General features: G+C 40.0%; 1 protein-coding gene across 2 annotated transcripts in view; it reads left to right on the forward strand.

Annotated features, from left to right (window-relative positions):
* gdap2 (ganglioside induced differentiation associated protein 2) overlaps positions 1 to 8,183 on the forward strand; it is a 31,742-nt gene extending 23,559 nt beyond the window's left edge. Inside the window, exons 13-14 of one of the 2 annotated variants that reach the window (XM_027290858.1) lie at positions 20 to 163; positions 663 to 908. In XM_027290858.1, coding sequence (XP_027146659.1) covers positions 20 to 163; positions 663 to 755 — 237 coding nt within the window. In that variant the 3' untranslated portion in view covers positions 756 to 908. Of the gene's footprint in view, positions 1 to 19; positions 164 to 662; positions 909 to 5,412 lie in introns of those variants that run through there. The other variant, XM_010734039.3, reaches the window with a different exon arrangement.
* The last annotated feature ends 10,280 nt before the right edge of the window (positions 8,184 to 18,463 follow it).

The raw sequence follows: 18,463 nt of genomic DNA on the forward strand, positions 1-18,463 counted from the left end.
TGTCACTGGGTCTTTCCAGGTCTCAACATGGTTCTTCACCACCTTTAGTGTATCGGGGATGAAGGAAAAGGTTCGCTACTTGGACAACCTGCATCAGCTCTTCACCTGCATCAAGCCTGAGCAGATTGACATCCCTCCGTTTGTTCTAGAGTATGACGCACGGGTAAGCAGTAAAACTCACACAAATATACAGTGAGATAGATTAATCCATAGCACACACACAGAGCTCATTGGCACATAATCTATAACCATCTTAGTCTATTCTCAATGGGGTACCTAAACAACTTGTGAGATTACTAACTATAGCAATAGCATGAAGGAGTGCAGTACTTTTCTGCTTTAAACAAATGGACCACCCAAGGGTCAGGTTTAGCCTGTCCATGAATGTTGCAGGAACCTCACTGGTAGGTCACAGAAGATGTTGTGCAAACATTTTCAGGGTGTTTAGGTCAATGCTTTTCAGCCTGCACAGGTAACATAGCATACAATTAAGTTTGGGCTATGGATTATCCTGAATACAAGCCAAAATATCCAATTACTGTCTTAAATTTGAAACAAATTATGTGTTTTAATTTGGAAAAGATACATATTGCAGCTAAGACCTATGATCAGTGACTTCCTTAAATATATTTGTGCATTTCTGTCTGTGCCACTTCTTTCAGTCTTTATTTCGCAGGTTGCAAGAGACACGTGGCTGCGTTTTAAGTTACATGCTGCACAGCCTCACATCGGCTCTTCGGCTTATTGTGTTTTAATGGAAACCTCACCTCCCGCTGATTTCCCTGTGTCCTCACATGCCAAATCTAAACACTGAAATGAGTTTTACACATGTGTGCATTTTAGTCCGTGCCCTATTCATCAGCTGTTTCTGAAGGAGGAAAAACAGCAGAGATGGAAAAAACTTCTAAAAATAAAAAAAACATCAAAGTCTGTTTCTCGTCATGCTTACGTAAAGCAGTGAAGTCGGAAATGGAGTAACAATCAGCTAATGACCTGTTTATTGTGTGCGTGCATTTACTATAAATGACACCTATTAATCAGTTTGCCTGCAAACTCAATTAAAGTGATTTTGTCCAGTATGGCAGCAGCTGATTTCTCTTTGATATGCAGTATTTGATGTGAAGATAACTGAATGAAATCATGGGTATCATGAGCTTTGACGCACGGCCCTGGTTCTGTAAAACGAGGTAGTTCTGTACTTAGAACCGCTTTACCAGCTCTACTCTCATGCAGTGACCTGTCAGAAAGTCTTGCAAGTTCGTTTGAAGAAAAGAAGGGACTGAATAAATGATCAGAATACCAGACTTGGGCCTGTAAGAGTTCTGCCTTCAAGCCAGCTGTTCAAAAGGAAGTATGTCAAATTAAGACATCGGTTACGTTTTCATGCCCAGTTCTTTTGACGCATAAAAAAGATCGAGTGAGCATGTTTGGACTCTGATCTGTGATTGGCTTGCATCTGACTGTATTTTGACTTTAGTTTGTGTTGGCTGATAAAAGCCTTTTCCCTCATTGAATATTCGGTCCTGGATGAGGATTGAGAGTTATTCGGCCCAGTTCAGCAGTAACCTTTAGCTCATGTCATGTTTTGGATTCTTTTATTATATAGCGTGAGGTTTCATGAAATGACTTTGACAGTGAAAAATATGAAACAAAGATGTCAGGACACCATTTGGCATCAAGAGGTTTCATTTGAATATTGAGGACAGTTCACAGCACTGTAGAAACCACATACACCATCCGAGAAGGTTAGCTTGTCTACTCTGCTGCAGTTTATTTAAACTTGTTCCATAGTGTTGTACCAACCTCTTTGAAATGAACCAATTTTAGTCCCTTGGACTCTATACTAGCAAATGGAAAGTCCACAAACCAGATCTGTCTTACTGATGGTAGTGTAGTGCAGCTTTTATAGTATTTTGCTAGGCCACCCTGTCTGATTTCCCACACACCAGAATAAATCATTACAGTTAGGATTTGATTTTGTGTTGGATTGTTGATATATAAATGACACCCTTTACACCAATATTGGATAGCAATCAGATAGTGCTTGAACACATGTTAATACAGGTGTAAATGCACCCACGACGGATTGAGGACAGATTGTTGTTGCTGGAGGTGCTTTAGACAGTTGACAGTTGGTGTTGAAAGCATGCAAGAATTGCCTCATTAAGGATTAAACGTTTGAAAGCACTAACCAGAACTACATGAAAAACAAAAGCAATAGGGGGTGATGTGCGACAGTGTGCATTGCACTCGTCTATGCAGCCGGTCTGCTGTTAAAGAGGCCTACAGGCATGTGGGGTGAAAGTTTTTGACATAATGCAGGGACAGAAGAGGCATGTTTCATTACACCGTACCATAATTTTAGACTCACTGTGAATGTTCCATAAACAAATGAACATGAGGCTCTGTGTGCTCCAGCAAGGTAACTCTTTCCAGCCATATTTACTCTGACGTTTATATGGGAGACACTGTAGGGACACAGTGAAATTACATACATTACATGTCTTTGTTGGTCATGTGGGGGCAAACAGAGTTAGAGGTTAAAGCTGTTGCATGACAAGTGGTTAGTATCAAAACCATCCGATTAAAGCTGTCAGTCCTTCTTAAACTTAAATCTCAGTGTCATTGTTTCAGTTCATGTATTTGGTGTCCCCTATGGCCTCACTCTGTCTACAGGAACTTATTTTTAGGTCAGCTTCAGTCTGTTGCAGAGAATTTACCGCAGTGGCCTGGCCCCCTCTCAGGCTGTAGTACGGTGCGTTTCCCCTTTTCGCCTCTCAAGCCAGCCATTGAACTGGGCAATAACATTCAGATCAACACCCGCGTGTTGCCATTACGCAGAAAGAGTTTGCTCTGCTGGGCTGAATTACAGCGCTGGTGCAGTCCAGGAAATAGTGACTCCTTTTGTTGACTAGAATGTAGCCTGTTACAATACACACACCACATCAGATCATCAGTTCCCTGATTTAAAAACATTTATAAAAATAGAACATGTATGAGCTATAATCAATGTTTTGCATTAATTGCCAATTTAAAGCTGTATGTTAGGACCTTGAATGTTCAGACCTTACACAGTCCTCCATTACAAACACACAGTGTTATACTATGGTATAATACATCAGAAGGAACACTGATAAGCAGTGTGACAGAATAACAGGTGAGCTTAAGTTACCTCTAAGCACAGCTAATTGTAGCTTTGCTGAAAAATACACTGAAAACATAAAAACCACGATTACTTCCACTTTGCTGAATGCCTCCCATTCAAAGGTACAAAACCCCGAAGATGATGTTTTTAAAGAAAAACCAGCTCACCTCTCTTAATTAAATTAGTATTGTAACACTGTCTGTAGTCATAATCAAGGGTTCCCACGTGCCTGAGAAGCCTGGAAATGTGTGGAAACACCTGGAAATTGACCAAATATTCAGGGTGTCGATTAGCTCAGTTGGCAGAGCATTTGCCCCATGTACGAAGGCTCAGCAGCAGCCTGAATCTGACCTGCGGCCCTTTGCTGCATGTCGTTCCCCATCTGTCACTTCAGCGGTCTCTGTCAAAAATAAAAGCTTGAAAAGGCAAAAAAAAATCTTTAAAAAAACAACAAAAACGCCAGATATTCTGGAAATAATCTATGTTGTCCTTGAAAATTTAAAACTTTGAAACTGGACTGTTGAAAGCGTGTTTACCAGATGTGAAGCAGAACAGAAAAATGCGAGATTATTGATCATTGTGACATTTGTTGTTGAACACGTTCATGGTCTACTCAATGTCCTTAAGTGACCGGCACTGAAAGATGAATTTTCTGTGAAATAATAAATTCTACTTGATTTGAACTGTTTTGGCTAAAGTAATGGAGGAAAACTGTAAACTATAGTCCATTGAATTTTCATCACAGTGGAAAAACCTATGTTGTGTCAGTAAAGTTTGACATTTAGTCTTTTACAGTTTCACTATTTCATTCAGATAGTTCAGTCTGGAGCTACTGCTAACTAGGACAACTAACTCACCTGAATCAGCGGTTCATTACAATGAAAAAATGCTGATCACATCCACTGACAGTGTACAGACTGGACAGTGCATGCATGACATCACCAATGGGTTTCTGAGTTTTGAAGCTCAAAATATGCGGCACTGGTCGGTGCCATGTTGGCAGTCCTGCCTTTTCCACCTCCCAGCTATTTGAAATATCGGCAAAGACGTGGATTATCGGCGGATCTGAGGCAGACCAAATGATGTCTGGGTGCCCAAAGAAGCCGTCTGTTACAGCAAATACCTGTCATATGGGGGCTTAGGGAGATTGACTTGGTCTGTAGTGGACGTTCGAGAAACTGCAGTTTTTGGTACTTTGGCATTGGCCTCACTTCACAACTACAGAGGGTTGCCACTTGTTTACATTTAACAAAATCATGAAGCCAGATGTTTGTATTGTACATTTAGCAGTGGTTGAAGCGTTCACCTGTAACGGAACTTGACACTTCACCAGAGGGACTTCACTTTATTATTTTGTCTAGCTCAACTTCTCTGCTGCAGGTCGCTACACCACCCCGGCGCAGCCAAAACGGACTACCCCGCTCGAATTTATAGAAAAACCCGTGTTTTCACATCAGCTTTAGTTATCTGGACAGCTGATGGCAGCAGATTCACAATGCTGAGCCACTCACCTCCCTCCCTGGTTGACCACCACAAATAATTTATCAACCTGTTGCAGACTAATTGTATCACTGCTGTGACATTTTGTGTTACTGATTGGCTCCAGAGGGGGGGCAGAGTCCTTCCTAAAGAGCTGTCGTTCATTTTTCTTAAACAGTTGACTCAGTTACTGTAGGTTCCCAAATAGTGACCTTACTTGATTGGTGTTCACACTTCCTGTACTGTTACTCAAGTGCAGAAGGAGACAGGTGTTTTATTAATCCAATCTGGTTTTAAACCTCTGCTGATGCTTGCTGTTTAGTCAGACCACGTTTAGAGATTTTAGCAGCACTGCCTCCATCAGTTATGCCCATCAAGTGATTTTCTCCCAAAAACACAATTTCTTTGCATTTAATTAATGCCACTCACGTCTAGTTTGACATTCTAGTGCAGTCCATGAAATTCTTCCTGCATCCACAAATCATATGAAAGCTCTTCCAGCAGCTCCATCCCATTCATGCAAAGCTTTTAATTTGAAAAATTTTCAGGAAATACTCACTGACAGTGACAACAAAAAGACGAACTAGAGTAGAAAATTGATGACCATGAATCTGCTATAGCAGCGTACATTATAAGTACTGTACATGTACTATGTAGCACCCCTTCTTAAATCATTTAAATCTATTATTTGGCTACTTTTAAATATTTTGTTTGACATTCACCATATGATGTTCAAACTCTGGCTCCTGTGATCTGTGTTAACCTCGAATTTTCTTCCTCCACTTTAGGTGAATGGGCCCTACCATCCCTCCCAGTCTTCTGGTCTGTGACAGGAGACCGATCGGACCTCCATGCTGGGGATGACGAGCTGGTGTCAGCCTGTCAAAATGTTGGCCATTTATGGACGTCTTGTTGCCCATGCGGTCTGAACTCCTAACCTCGTCTTAAGGCTGTGAACCTTAGTGGAGGGAAACTCTCCTTACGTTCTGTCTCTGCCAAAAGGACAAAATTAACAGTCACAGCCCACATTCAGCAGCGTGTGGCCTGGAGAGCGGTCGTTGTTACTCACCACAGACTATTTGTGGATCTGGTATGGTTTCTGGCTTATGCCTTACGCCAAGAGTTCCTATTCAGCAATTTCGTCAAACATCTCTAAATAATGAGATGTATCGTGTCAAGCCTGACAGTCGCTCAAAGGCTTTTCCGGGGTGTGGTCATATCAAACGTTCTCACCCACGTCTCAGATCGTTGTCAGACTTTTCAAATGCTGGACTGAGACGGATGATTACGTCTGTCTGGATTTCCACACTGTTTCATTCTGTACCAGACCACGCTGGACGGCAGAGACTATGGGTGAGGGTGGAAGTTGGAAATTCCCACCTGGTACACTGTCATAACCTCTTCATCATCTCCGCAATCGGAAATCCCTGGGGGAGAAGAATGATGGCCTAGATATTCCAAAACACTGCTCCTAGTGCAACTGTTAATGTCACTTTATGTTGGCTCGCTAGGTAACTTTATATCACACTTTGGAGAATCACACCTTTTTGCCATGAGTTAGATGAGCCAATACACCGCTCTCACATTTATATGCTAAATATGAAACTACAGCTGGGAAACAGTTGGTCTAGCATAAAGACAGGAAGTCCCTGTAAAACCACAACTTGCATAGCATGTCAGTTTGAGCTGTAACAGTGCTGGTAGACGAGCTTCAGCTTCATGTTAAACACACAGACGTGTCTGTCTAACTCATGGCAGGAGAGCATTTTTTCCAAAATGCTTAATATTCCTTTGAGCTTTAAATCTACACAGTGTGTTTGCGTGGGTTTAAGGTGAAACGGACTGTTGACGTACTCCTGCTCAGCATTAACGATGTAACATGACGTCAGATATCTGCATCACAAAAATCCCACCCACTCGCTTTTCTGTTTCTTTGCAGGAAGTTTCGAGTAGTGAGTAATTTCTCACTTTATAGTTTGTCTGTAGGGCAGCAGGGTATATATGTGCTTCTACCAGCCTTGTGAGTTTTTTGTCACGAACCTTGTTAAAAGTAGCACAGAGACAATTAATCACTTAATCTGCAACAACTTTTTTTTTTCTCCAGTTGATTGATAATTTGAGTTATTCGTTTATCAAAGTATGCCAAACATTAACAATTTTAATTTTCTCAAATGTGAGAATTAATACTTTTTAGTTTTAAATCTTTGGTTGCACAAAAACAAACAAATATCGCTTGGACCTTGATATATTAAACAATTAATTATTTGATAACAATTATTGTAGGATCACAAACAATATTCTCCCTCTGTACTAACTGTCTTGTGTATTTTGCTGTATTGTATTTTGTTTCTGGTCTGTTTTTTTCTGCTCGGTCTTCTCTGATATTCACTCTTTGTTTAAACCACTGATGTTGCACTCATGGCTTTGTTCTTAAGGGCTCACGTGCCAGGAAGGATGAAAATTCGCGTGATGGTGAAAAGTAGAATTATCAAATTGTTCTTTTCCCCTCGCCTCAGTTGTTTAAATGAGTTTATGTTTTCCAGTCTCACTAATTTTATTTGCACAGTTAGCTCTGTTTTGCTTGGTGTTTTCACAAAAGTAGTTTAAATCGAACTTGGACTACCAGACTGGAGGATGTCCCCCATCAGGGCACCTGCAAATCAGATGTATTGAACTAAACTTTGAAAACAATCCTGTCCTCGTCTTTCAAGCAATCATTATGTAGCAAACACCAACTCCACCTGCCTGGTACTCACACAAGAGGTAACACTATTCTGTTTTTCACTGTCTGTCACTGTTTGGAGGGATTTTACCTGCATGTTGTTCTGTCTTCACCTGGCCCCGCCTGCTGTGTTTCCACATGCTGTCCAAACGTCAGGAATCTGCACATCTTTAAATCATTTCAGCTCTCACAGCTCTTCATGCTAAAGCTCTCAGACTTAGATACACTCACTTTAAACAGCGATTCAGAACGCCTTACACAGAAACATGTCCACACCGTCAGACAAGTCACGTGACATCAGAGTTCAGCTTAAATTGTAACGTTGTTGGATTTTGTAGATGGAGATGTGACATAAAATCTTATATGCATTTTATTTTTATTTTTTGAAAAGCATCTAGCAGAGTGAGATTCAAAGTACAATCACACCAAAAGCTAGTGAATTCCCTCACTTTATGCTTTTACAAAAATAAAAATGTAAACACTGAATATAACAAGTTGTCAAAAATGTAACCACCATGATAAATACTCATTTTCCCTTCAGTCGCCTCCATTATGAAGAAACAAGCAGAAAAAGGGCTTCACATCAGTGAAGTCTTGTCAGAACTGTGATTATGTCAGAATGTATATAAATGATGAGCCAAATTATGACTCCCTGAAATGTATATTATCTTTTTTTTTTTTTTTTTTATGATTTCAAAGTGATGAACAGGGGTTGGCTGTTAACAACCGCTGAGTTTTACAAGAAGTGACTTGATTGGTGTTGACACTTCCTGTACTGTTGGTTTCTTGAATTATTATTTTTATACACACTGATTAAAATGATTTTCCTCTGTAAAAGTGTTTTCAGTTTGATAATTACTGCCATCTTTAATTAATGTAGCTGAATATGAAGACAATAAATCTCATCTATGATTTGCCACAATTCTGATGCTGTAGAAGACAAATGTTGTTTTATTCAGATCAAGGATGCTCTGCACTGTAGGAAGAATAGCCACACATATTACATTGCATTCAGGTTACAGTTGAAAGTTTAATTTTGCATTTATTTTTAGTAACATTTTCAAATTTGAGGTTAAAATTTCTTAAAATCTTCTTGCATGATGCCAGTTCAACTCCATCTCCAAGTGACATTTGCAGCCACTTTCTTAGCAGAGATAATACAGAGGCAAATAAAAATTTTATGTGTTCTATTTTCTTGGAACACTGTTCTCAGTAACTGTGTTGAATTTAGGCTAGAAACAGTTGGAAATAAAATTCAATCCATCACACTTGAAAGGCAATGAATGGAAAAAAAATGGGTGAAATACTGCTGCAGCCAAACTTCTGGGAAGTGAAAATTAGGCATTAAAGCATTGGATGGATACTCTAAAATTGAGGAGAACCTCATGTGGCCTTGAGTTCAAGCTAGTCCCTAGAGAGGAGACGTAAAAGTAAACGGTAAGCTTCTTTGTTCTGAAAAGTGGTGGTCATGACTGTATGTTATTGAAAATGGAAAAGAAGATCGAATCCAAAACTCCTGAATATTTATGATAAATTAATTAAGGATTTTCTTTACTGAAGAAGAAATGTCAATGTTTCCATCCTTCCTATGTTACCCTACTAGTTTAACGTCTGTGTTAAGTTAAAGTAAATGTGTTCTGAGTTTGTCTGACCAAAGGATAAAATGTTATTAACCACCCAGCCAAATTTGAATGATTAAAAATATCAATAAGTTTATGAATTTGGGTGTCAAAATCAGGAAAAATGATCAGTCGGGTAAATATGATCCGTATTTTCAGCTCCAGGATTGTGAGGGCGTGTCTGCTGAATGTGATGAAGCCACACCCACCCATGGGAGCAGTCAAGAAGGAAATTTGAAGCGACTGAAACGTGTCAGATGAGTTCAGAAAATGACATGACTTACTTTGAAACATTCTCTATCTCTCTGCTAGGGGTACAGGGGTATGCTCACGGTGGCCTCAGTGTGTCATCGTGTCACCGCCCAAAAAATCCAGGATGGAAAACTGGTAAAAAACTATTTTAACCTCTAGCTCCACATTTCAGTAATATTTAATTCAAAGTCTTTTCATGTTTTAATCAACTATTTTCCAATATACAATGCAAATTAAAGGAACACATCAGATCTCAACAGGAAAAGAAATCACGCTGGATATTTTTCCTGATATGGATTGGGTAATGTGTTAGGAACGAAAGAATGCCACATCATTAATGGAAATGAAAACTATCAACCTACAGAGGGCTGAATTCAAAGACATTCCCAAAATCAAAGCAAAAAAATTATGTGGCAGGCTAGTCCATTTAGCCAAAATGTATTTGTAGCAACTCATAATGGTACTCAGTAGTTTGTATGGCCTCCACGTGCTCGTATGCATGCCTGACAACGTCGGGGCATGCTCCTATTGAGACGACAATGGTGTCCTGGGGGATCTCACAGATCTGAACCAGGGCATCACTGAGCTCCTGGACAGTCTGAGGTGCAACCTTACGACATCGGATGGACCAAAACATAATCACCAAGAGGTGTTCTATTGGATTTAGGTCAGTCGAGCATAGGGGCCAGTCAATGGTATCAATTCCTTCATCCTCCAGAAACTGCCTGCATACTCTCGCCACATGAGGCTGGGCATTGTCGTGCACCAGGAGGAACTCACTGCAACAGTGTAGGGTCTGACAATGGGTACAAAGATTTCATAGTGATACCTAATCACAGTCAGGGTTCCATTGTCTAACCTGTAGAGGTCTGTGCATCCTTCCAGGGATATGCCTCCCCAGACCATCACTGACCCACCACCAAACCGGTCATGCTGAATGATGTTGCAGGCAGCATAACATTCTCCACAGCGTCTCCAGACCTGTTCACGTCTATCACATGTGCTCAGGTTGAACCTGCTCTCATCTGTGAAAGCACAGAGCACCAGCGGCAGACCTGCCAATTCTGGTGTTCTGTGGCAAATGCAAGTTGAGCTGCATGGTGCCAGGCAGTGAGCACAGGGTCCAGTACAGAATGTCGGGCCCTCAGGCCCAGGGCCGGTCCTAGCTATGGGCAATGTGGGCGGCCGCCCAGGGCGCATTCTCCGTGGGGGGCGCACGAACGCCCGAAAAAGCCCAGGGCGCAAATGTGGCCAGGACCGGCGCTGCTCAGGCCACACTCATGAAGTCTGTTTCTGATTGGTCAGAGACATTCACACTAGTGGCCTCCTATAGGTCATTTTGCAGGGCTCTGGCAGTGCTCATCCTGTTCCTCCTTGCACAAAGGAGCAGATACTAGTCCTGCTGATGGGTTAAGGACCTTCTACTGCCCTGTCCAGGTCTCCCCATGCTCTTGAGACTGTGCTGGGAGACTCTGCAAACTTTCTGGCAATGGCCCATATTGATGTCCTACCCTGGAAGAGTTGGACTACCTGTGCAACCTCTGTAGGGTCCAGGTACTGCACCATGCTACCAGTAGTGATACTGAGCCAAATGCAAAACTAATGAGAAATTGGTCAGAAAAGATGAGCAGGGAAAAATTGTCAGCAGCCTCCACCTGTAAAACCATTCCTGTTTTGGGGGTCGTCTTATTGTTGCCCCTCTAGTGTACCTGTTGTTAATTTAATTTACACCAAAACAGATGAAAATGATAAACAACCCCCCCAGCTACTTACCTAAGCGGATCAATATCCCAGAAGTTGAACTGACTTGATGCTATACTCTGAATAAAAAGTGTTCCTTTAATTTTTTTGAGTAGTGTATTTAATGTAATTTGAAAGAAATCTCAAAAATTGCCTTTACACAGACTTTAAAATCAAGAGTGACGGTGGTCAGTGGAAGCACCATGATGTGGATGTTCCTCAGTTAACAAAGCAAAGATATTTCCAGTGGTAAAAGAAGCATCATTGATGCAGTGAATGAAAAGTGCATTCAAACATTTACTTTAAAGGTTCAGTGTGTAACTTTTAGATGGATCTATTGGGACAAAATATAATAATCATTTAACTGTTAAATAAATTGAGCCTTTTATATTCTACTGAGGGAGTGGGTCCTGGGTCTCCAGTCTGCCATGTTCAACCACCTTGTTTCTACCGTAACCCAGACAAACCTAAGCTTCTCCTATGTGTTCAAAGGGAAAGGTAACGTGAGGGGTATTCAGTAGTTGCAATCTGCAATTTCACCACTAGATGCCACTAAGTGGGTGTTCAGACAGGGACAGGCAAACCAGATGCCGGCGGTGTTTTTCACTTCATTTCAGTGGGGGTCGTGCATTTCCGCACCGGCAGCCCGCAATGCAGGCGCTGCAGCAAAAAATGTCGCCGGCGTCTGGAAGAGAAGTTGAGCCAGATCCAACTTTTGGGAAAACGGAGTCCCACGTCACGTTCCACAAGCCAATCAGACACTCAGATCGGCCAAACCTCCACAGACAGCCTGAAATGTCTGTGTGTGTGTGTTCTCACGTTTATTTCATGTACCAGCTTCTAAATCTGAGTCTGACTCGCAAAATATAAACATGAAGAAGTTTAATTTGATTTGTGACCGATGATTAGAGAGAGAGAGTGTGCTTTGGTAGAGAGACATAACAATAACAGTGAGCGATGGCCTCGATAAAGCTAATTAGCATTAGCCTACAAATTAGGATAATCTGCTTCACTAAATTAGAAAATTCACAGAGGAGAATTATGGCTGTAGTTTCAGCTCAGATTAGTACGTCGTGCTTTACTCCATCAAGACTGCAAGAGACTCCATTCTTTGAATGTGATGTTACAGTCAGACTGGCAAGCATTCTGATAAGAACAAAATAACCTTAAAGATTTGGGCCTGTGTTCTTTATACTGTATTTTTTCTCATTGTAAAGAAATCCCATGAAACTTCCAAACCATAAAAAACAATAAAAGGCTAAAGGCTTTTCTTCAAACAGCTGTTAGCAAACATCACCAAAACAGGATTAAATTGTGTAATTATTGGCACTATTTTCAGAGGAGGATTAATCCATGTTTTTTATTCAAGTTTTTATGAGTCAAAGTCAATTACAATTTGTGTGTTTGTGGTAACGAAGGAGCTTTTCACTATGTACAACAATGGCTGAAATTAGGCTTTGGTTAAAAGAATCTGTTTGTTAGTTTTGGCGTTTTCATGACATTTCTTTGTAAGAATAAAGTATAGAATATCACCAGTAGTCCATTATCTTTTAAGTTGGATACAAATTTCTACATTGTGAAGAATGAAACTTAGAAAGAGACTTGGATGTCTGATGTGTAAACTGGTGTGAATGACTTGCACAGACCTAACTGCAAATATTAGATCCAGTGCCTTTGTGTGTGTTCTCCTTTGAAGAACACAGTAAAGATGGAAATAGATAAGTGGCTGAATAAAAAGGATAAACAGCAGGTGTTCTAGGAGTGTTTTTTTTGTTTTGTTTTGTTTTTTTCCCCCCAGTCTCATCTACCCTCCACAGAAAACAGTGTCCGGTTCCAGGAAGTGGAGAAGTGGCCCTGCACTGATTAAAAACCTCCAACCTGTGTGTCTGCCCTCCACTGTCCTCAACACACACCATCTCTTCACCTGCCCACATCCTGCTGACCGCTGTGACCCTCTTTCATCATGTCTCATCTTCTGCTTTTTAATCTCTCTATTCATTCTAGCTGGATTAAAGTACTGAGCAGGGGATGGGGAGAGAAGGATGCTGCTGACTGTTCTGTAAATGAAAAGCTAGGCTGAGTGGAGAAGCAAATCCATCTTTTATGGACCTCCCTCTGTGACAGGTAGGGATTAGCTTGTCAAAGCACAGAGGCAGACAGAGCAGGAAAACAAAGGAAATCATCCATTGCCTTAGGCTAGTGTTTAAATTACACCCTTATTTTTAACTGTAGTGAAAAATACAAATGACTGATGAACCTTTTCTGCGCTCACATATGCACTCACCTACACCAACAACAACCTCAGGCAATAATCAGGAGGTCTATTCATTCAAAAACTTAGGCATGCTTAAAATAAGCTGTTAAGTAGAAGGGCAGACCTCTGTCATGGTGTTTTCCACTGTAGTTTTTTTCCAAAATTCTGTTGACAGACAAACAAACTCGACTAGAAACATAATCTAAGATAATGTAAAAATGTCATAATGTTTGGTTCAGTTTGACAGTTAGAATGAACTTGTAATTTGCTTGTAGACCTCGGATTGGGCTTGACTTGGATTTGTCCTTCAAAAAATGGATATAAATAGCGGCTGGTAGTTTAGTATAGACACGAGACCGGAAATGGGTAAACATCCAGCCTAACTGTGTCCAACAGTTTTAAAATCTTGCTGCCAGTACTTCTAAAGTTCACTAATTAACACATTATACATTTTTTGATCCCTATAATCAATACAAAAACCAAAGTGTGAAAAGTAATCTACCATTTTACGAGGATGTGCTGGTTTATATCTCAGCCAAGCACAGTGACTTCCTGGAGTCTGCTGGACTAGCTGGCAACGGCTCAGAGTCAAGAAATAATCCAACACACAACACCCCTTTAACACATAACTTGCTGTTTCACCATGGGGTATTCATGAGATTTAAAAACCTGCTCTCACTTGGACAAACAAACCAAACCGATAAGGTCAAACCAAACCCCTTCACATATTTTTGTTGTGGATGCACATGCAGAGCCTCATGACTCATCTCAGCTTCTAGGAAGACTGGAACATGGACTGCTGTGCAGCTCTTTTACATGATAATGTTTCCTATAATAAACATTTTGCAGACAATAGTTTCACACTCCATGTGCACCTGGAGGGAGTATGGCAGAAAGGGAAAGGCTGTCGATCAGAATGATTCTTGCCCAGGTTTTTGTACAGAAGGTTACACAATCGCTGATAGCCAGAAGACTCAAATGACAAATTAGCGAAGCAACAACGTCAAATGAACTGCAGACTTCTATAGTGCAGTGAAGGTAAAGAAAATAAACCCATGTGTGGTTGCATATGGAGTTTCCGTGACTGACATAAGCTTATAGCCATAGGTGTCAGCATTTCCAGTGAGGCTTAGATTTCGACAGCGTTTGTGACCCCCTAAAAAATCTGGTCTGATCTCCAGATGATAAAGAATGAATAACTCGCCATAGTAGTAATTGCTAACAGCGTACAGAGCAAGAGGGAAATGCTGAAGTGTATAGAGTGTGTGCATGGGTGGAAGAAGTATCTTTTACCTTAACATTCAAAATCCTAGTAAAAGTCAATACATATGAATTAATACTTTAAAGGTCCAGTGTGTCAGATTTAGGGGGCTCTATGCGAAGAATATGGCATAGTTATAGTAGTATAGTATAGTAGTGTATAATCACCTGATAAATAAGGATCAATAGGTTTTTGTTTAGAATGAGCCTTTTATATCTTCCACAGAGTCCGACATGTACTGTAGAAACTCCAATGCAAACACTGGCTCAAGAAATGTTTCACACGGCCAGCCTAGAAGGGTCACCATATAAATAAAGAGTGGTCAGGAGTTGAGGAAATAAGAAGTTCTCATAGGCAAATTTTTTTCTTTTTTAGTAAAATACTGGATGACTTGAATAACCATGTGAGAGGTTTTGAGAAATGTCGCCTTAGTGGAACTGACACAACTGATGGTTACAAACCAAAGGGTTGGAAACAACTGGTTTAACCAGTACCTCATAACTGTGCTTAAGTACAATACTTGAGTAAATGTTACTTTCCATATCTGAGTGTGTGTTCGATCATTATCACAGGATCGATCCAAGGTTGCACCCATAAAAAGTGTGTGATCGCATCGAATCCTGAGTAACTGAATAGTTTCCAGTGTCATTACCTCTTGTCCCGCTGATACTTCCCCCTTTTTATACTAAAATCTGAACACTACGACACACTGCTGTTGAGAATGAGTCATTTTCTACCATTATGCTATTTATTGACTGTCACCCATCCAATGCGGTGGTTTGTCCCTTTCAACCACACAAACATTTGTGACCCCAAGTAAAGTCTCGATTGGTTTAAGATGTCCGGTCCTCTATATAACAAAATGGAAGAGAAATACACAATTAGAAAAAAAAAACACATGAATATCTACAGAGGCAAATAGCATAAAAACCAGCAGAAAATCTGAAACATAGCACAATGAGGTGACGCAGAAGTGACAAAACTTCTAGTGTACAGCCGTCTTATTGGCTCTGTGAGGTTGTATTTAGGCACAGCAGTGTTCACATCCACATGCTAACGTATTGATTTTTAGCAAGTATAATGTTTGTTGTCACTTTTAGCATACTAGCATCTCCTAATTGGCACTAAGCACAAAGTACAACTGAGGCTGATGGGAATGGTTACCAGTATTTGGCCAAATCAACGTTTATAATTATTTTTGTGATATTTCATTCTGAAGGAATAATAAATGTCTGTACCAAATTTCGCAGGAATCCATGAGGCAGATGTTTTAATTAAAAACATGTCACCCTCATGGCTTGCTACCAGAAAAGTTACATAAATGATCTGGGGGAAAAAAAGAATTTAGAATCCACATAGGGACCTTGGATATCCAATATAATAATACAATAACAAATTATTGAAAAAGTCATGCATGCAATCCATTCAATAGGTCTAATTGTCTTTAGGGGATCACCAAAGCAGGATTAATTCCAGCCATAAATGACCGAAGATTTCCTGAAAATTGTGGCTCCAAACAGGAAATATTAGGTAGAGGAGGGCGGATCAGTTGTACTTCTTTTTCCACCACATTAGCTCTGGTTCTTGATCCGGTTCAGTTCAGGATTTAACAACAGTCAGGAATAAATAATCTTTGAATAAACCTGCCTCCTGTGTGGACTGTTCATAGCTGAATATGGTCAGTACTGTATTTTAATGTCTGTTGTAATGGTGGTACTTGGAAAGCCTAATATCTTCTGAGGTGGTACACGGTATAAAATAGATTTGAGAAACACTGGTCTAGACCAAAGTGTTGGACCAAGAGAAAGTGCCCTAACTCTAACCGTACAATGCACACATACTGTATATATCAATCAGATTTATGGCAGGGTTTCAAATTGAGCATGTGCTCGCTTAATTAAAACTGAACTCCTCTCTAAATTCTGTATTGAGGGGCAAGTAGGGGTCAGAACACAAGTAAAGAGATGTGGCCACTAACGGAAGAAGCTGGGCTGCAGAGTGGAGTGATGGTTTATATATGTCAAACTTTTATTTGATCTATTTTATATTTTATTTTACTCTGATCAAGGCATTTTCTTGGCTTTGTAAAGCACTATGCAATTTGTTGCTATGTAAAAGTGCTAGTATCATATTAAGAGATGTGTTAGTGTGTGAAATAACATGTTAACATGCAAACAAGCATTCACTCAGGAAACCCAAGCATGTTGTATCTGCATGCAGCACACATACAGCAACAGTATCAATAGTGCAGATAAGCTCCTGTACTGATCATGAGATGCTGCAGTAGCTACATCTGTGGTTTGATGATAGTAGCTGAGACACTGAAGCATGTCATGTTATTATCACTGTTCTTAAGGACACTTTGGTTATATTGGTTTGGTTACATTTAAAAGGGATATTTGGTGGTGCAGTGGTTAGTCAGTCTTGCACACTGGTCTTTTACCAACTTTTCCCAAATAACAAACACAGCCTGGGTGCGGTCTATAGTCTAAACTGAATATTAATAATTTTTCTTAACATGGGCAGTCAGCAGCCCATACATACAACAAACACTAATAAATAGCCAACCAACTTCCTCTATGCGGCCTTAATAAAGAGTGAAAAAAAGTCATGCAAAGAGTACGGAAAGAAAATGACCAATGCAAATGGTTATATGGACAATAAGGGCTGCAAACTGAGCATTTTAGTATCCAAGCACAGTGGTTCAGACCAATAGGTGTCCTTTGAAGAACTACTGGCAGCTATGACATGAGATGTGGTTTAACACTAGGTGTCTGCGACAACATGTGTGAGAAGGGACTTTTGAAAACAACAATGGGGGCTAGAAGTGGAGTTAAAAAATACATTCACTTAAAGGGGCATTCCAGCAATTTTACACGAGTTTAGTTTACCCATCACAGGGACTACTCGGCATATGATATCAGTTAGTTTCTGTAGTTTCAGAGGATTCAAGAAGATTTCTGAAGTCTGAACAAAAATAAACGTGATGACATAATAGTGACAATTCAGACATGTTGATGAGAACAAAGTCCAGTGTGGGGCTTGATTCGGTTGCAATTCTTCTGAATTATCAGTCAAAACTTCAGCTCAATTTAAAACTGACTTTTATGCTCTAATCAGTGACATGACAGCAGGATTTTCACCTTTGACAGCTGATTAGAGGGAAACGTGCAAAACGTTTCAACCTTTCAAAAAGAAAACTGTACTTTGTGCACTTAAATGGGCACCAGAATTTTTATGCAGTTGTGATGTCACAGCCATGGCCCACCTGCAAGGCTCAACAGTTAGCCAATCGGAAGAGAGGCTCATTAATAATAATTACACAAAACTCACATAAAATGCGCTGTTCTTGATCGAGCTCCAGAATAAAGTATGAGAAGAGATTATACTATAATTTATTTTTTTTGGTACTTAAAATCACAAAAACATCTTTTTACAGATATCAAAACTTCAAATATAACTAAATAATAAGATAAAATTGCTTAATATGTTTTGATATCTTACAACTAAAAGGTGGTATAATAGTGGCAATAACAAGTGTGGCAAGTGTTTCTGTTGGCTACATGTCTACATATGAACTAATGTGATAGAGGATGAAATAGGGTAAGTTTACACTATACAAACAACACGTGTCCAATGACCAAACACAACTCCGTTTGTCACATTAGTTTCACTTGCAGTCATAAAAAAAGCCCAAGAGAAAAAAAAAGTGTGAAAAGAAACTCACAGAGAAACATGTTCTTACTTAGTTTTGAATTTGCTGATCACAGCAACTGTGAAACCAAGTCACTGTTTCAATTCAAGCAAAGTTCATATTTCCTGTCTGTGTTTTTTAAATATATTGAACCTGAACTCAGCAGATACAACTGTAATTAAAACAAGAAGAACAAATCCTTTGGTTGCCTGGATGCTTATAATCACCAGTGGTGGAAAATAACTGAAGTAGGGGGTCGAAACTGTACTAAAACATTTATTTATATAAATAAAGTAG

Source organism: Larimichthys crocea, chromosome XVIII, assembly GCF_000972845.2.
Source record: "Larimichthys crocea isolate SSNF chromosome XVIII, L_crocea_2.0, whole genome shotgun sequence".
Taxonomy (NCBI): Eukaryota; Metazoa; Chordata; class Actinopteri; family Sciaenidae; genus Larimichthys; species Larimichthys crocea.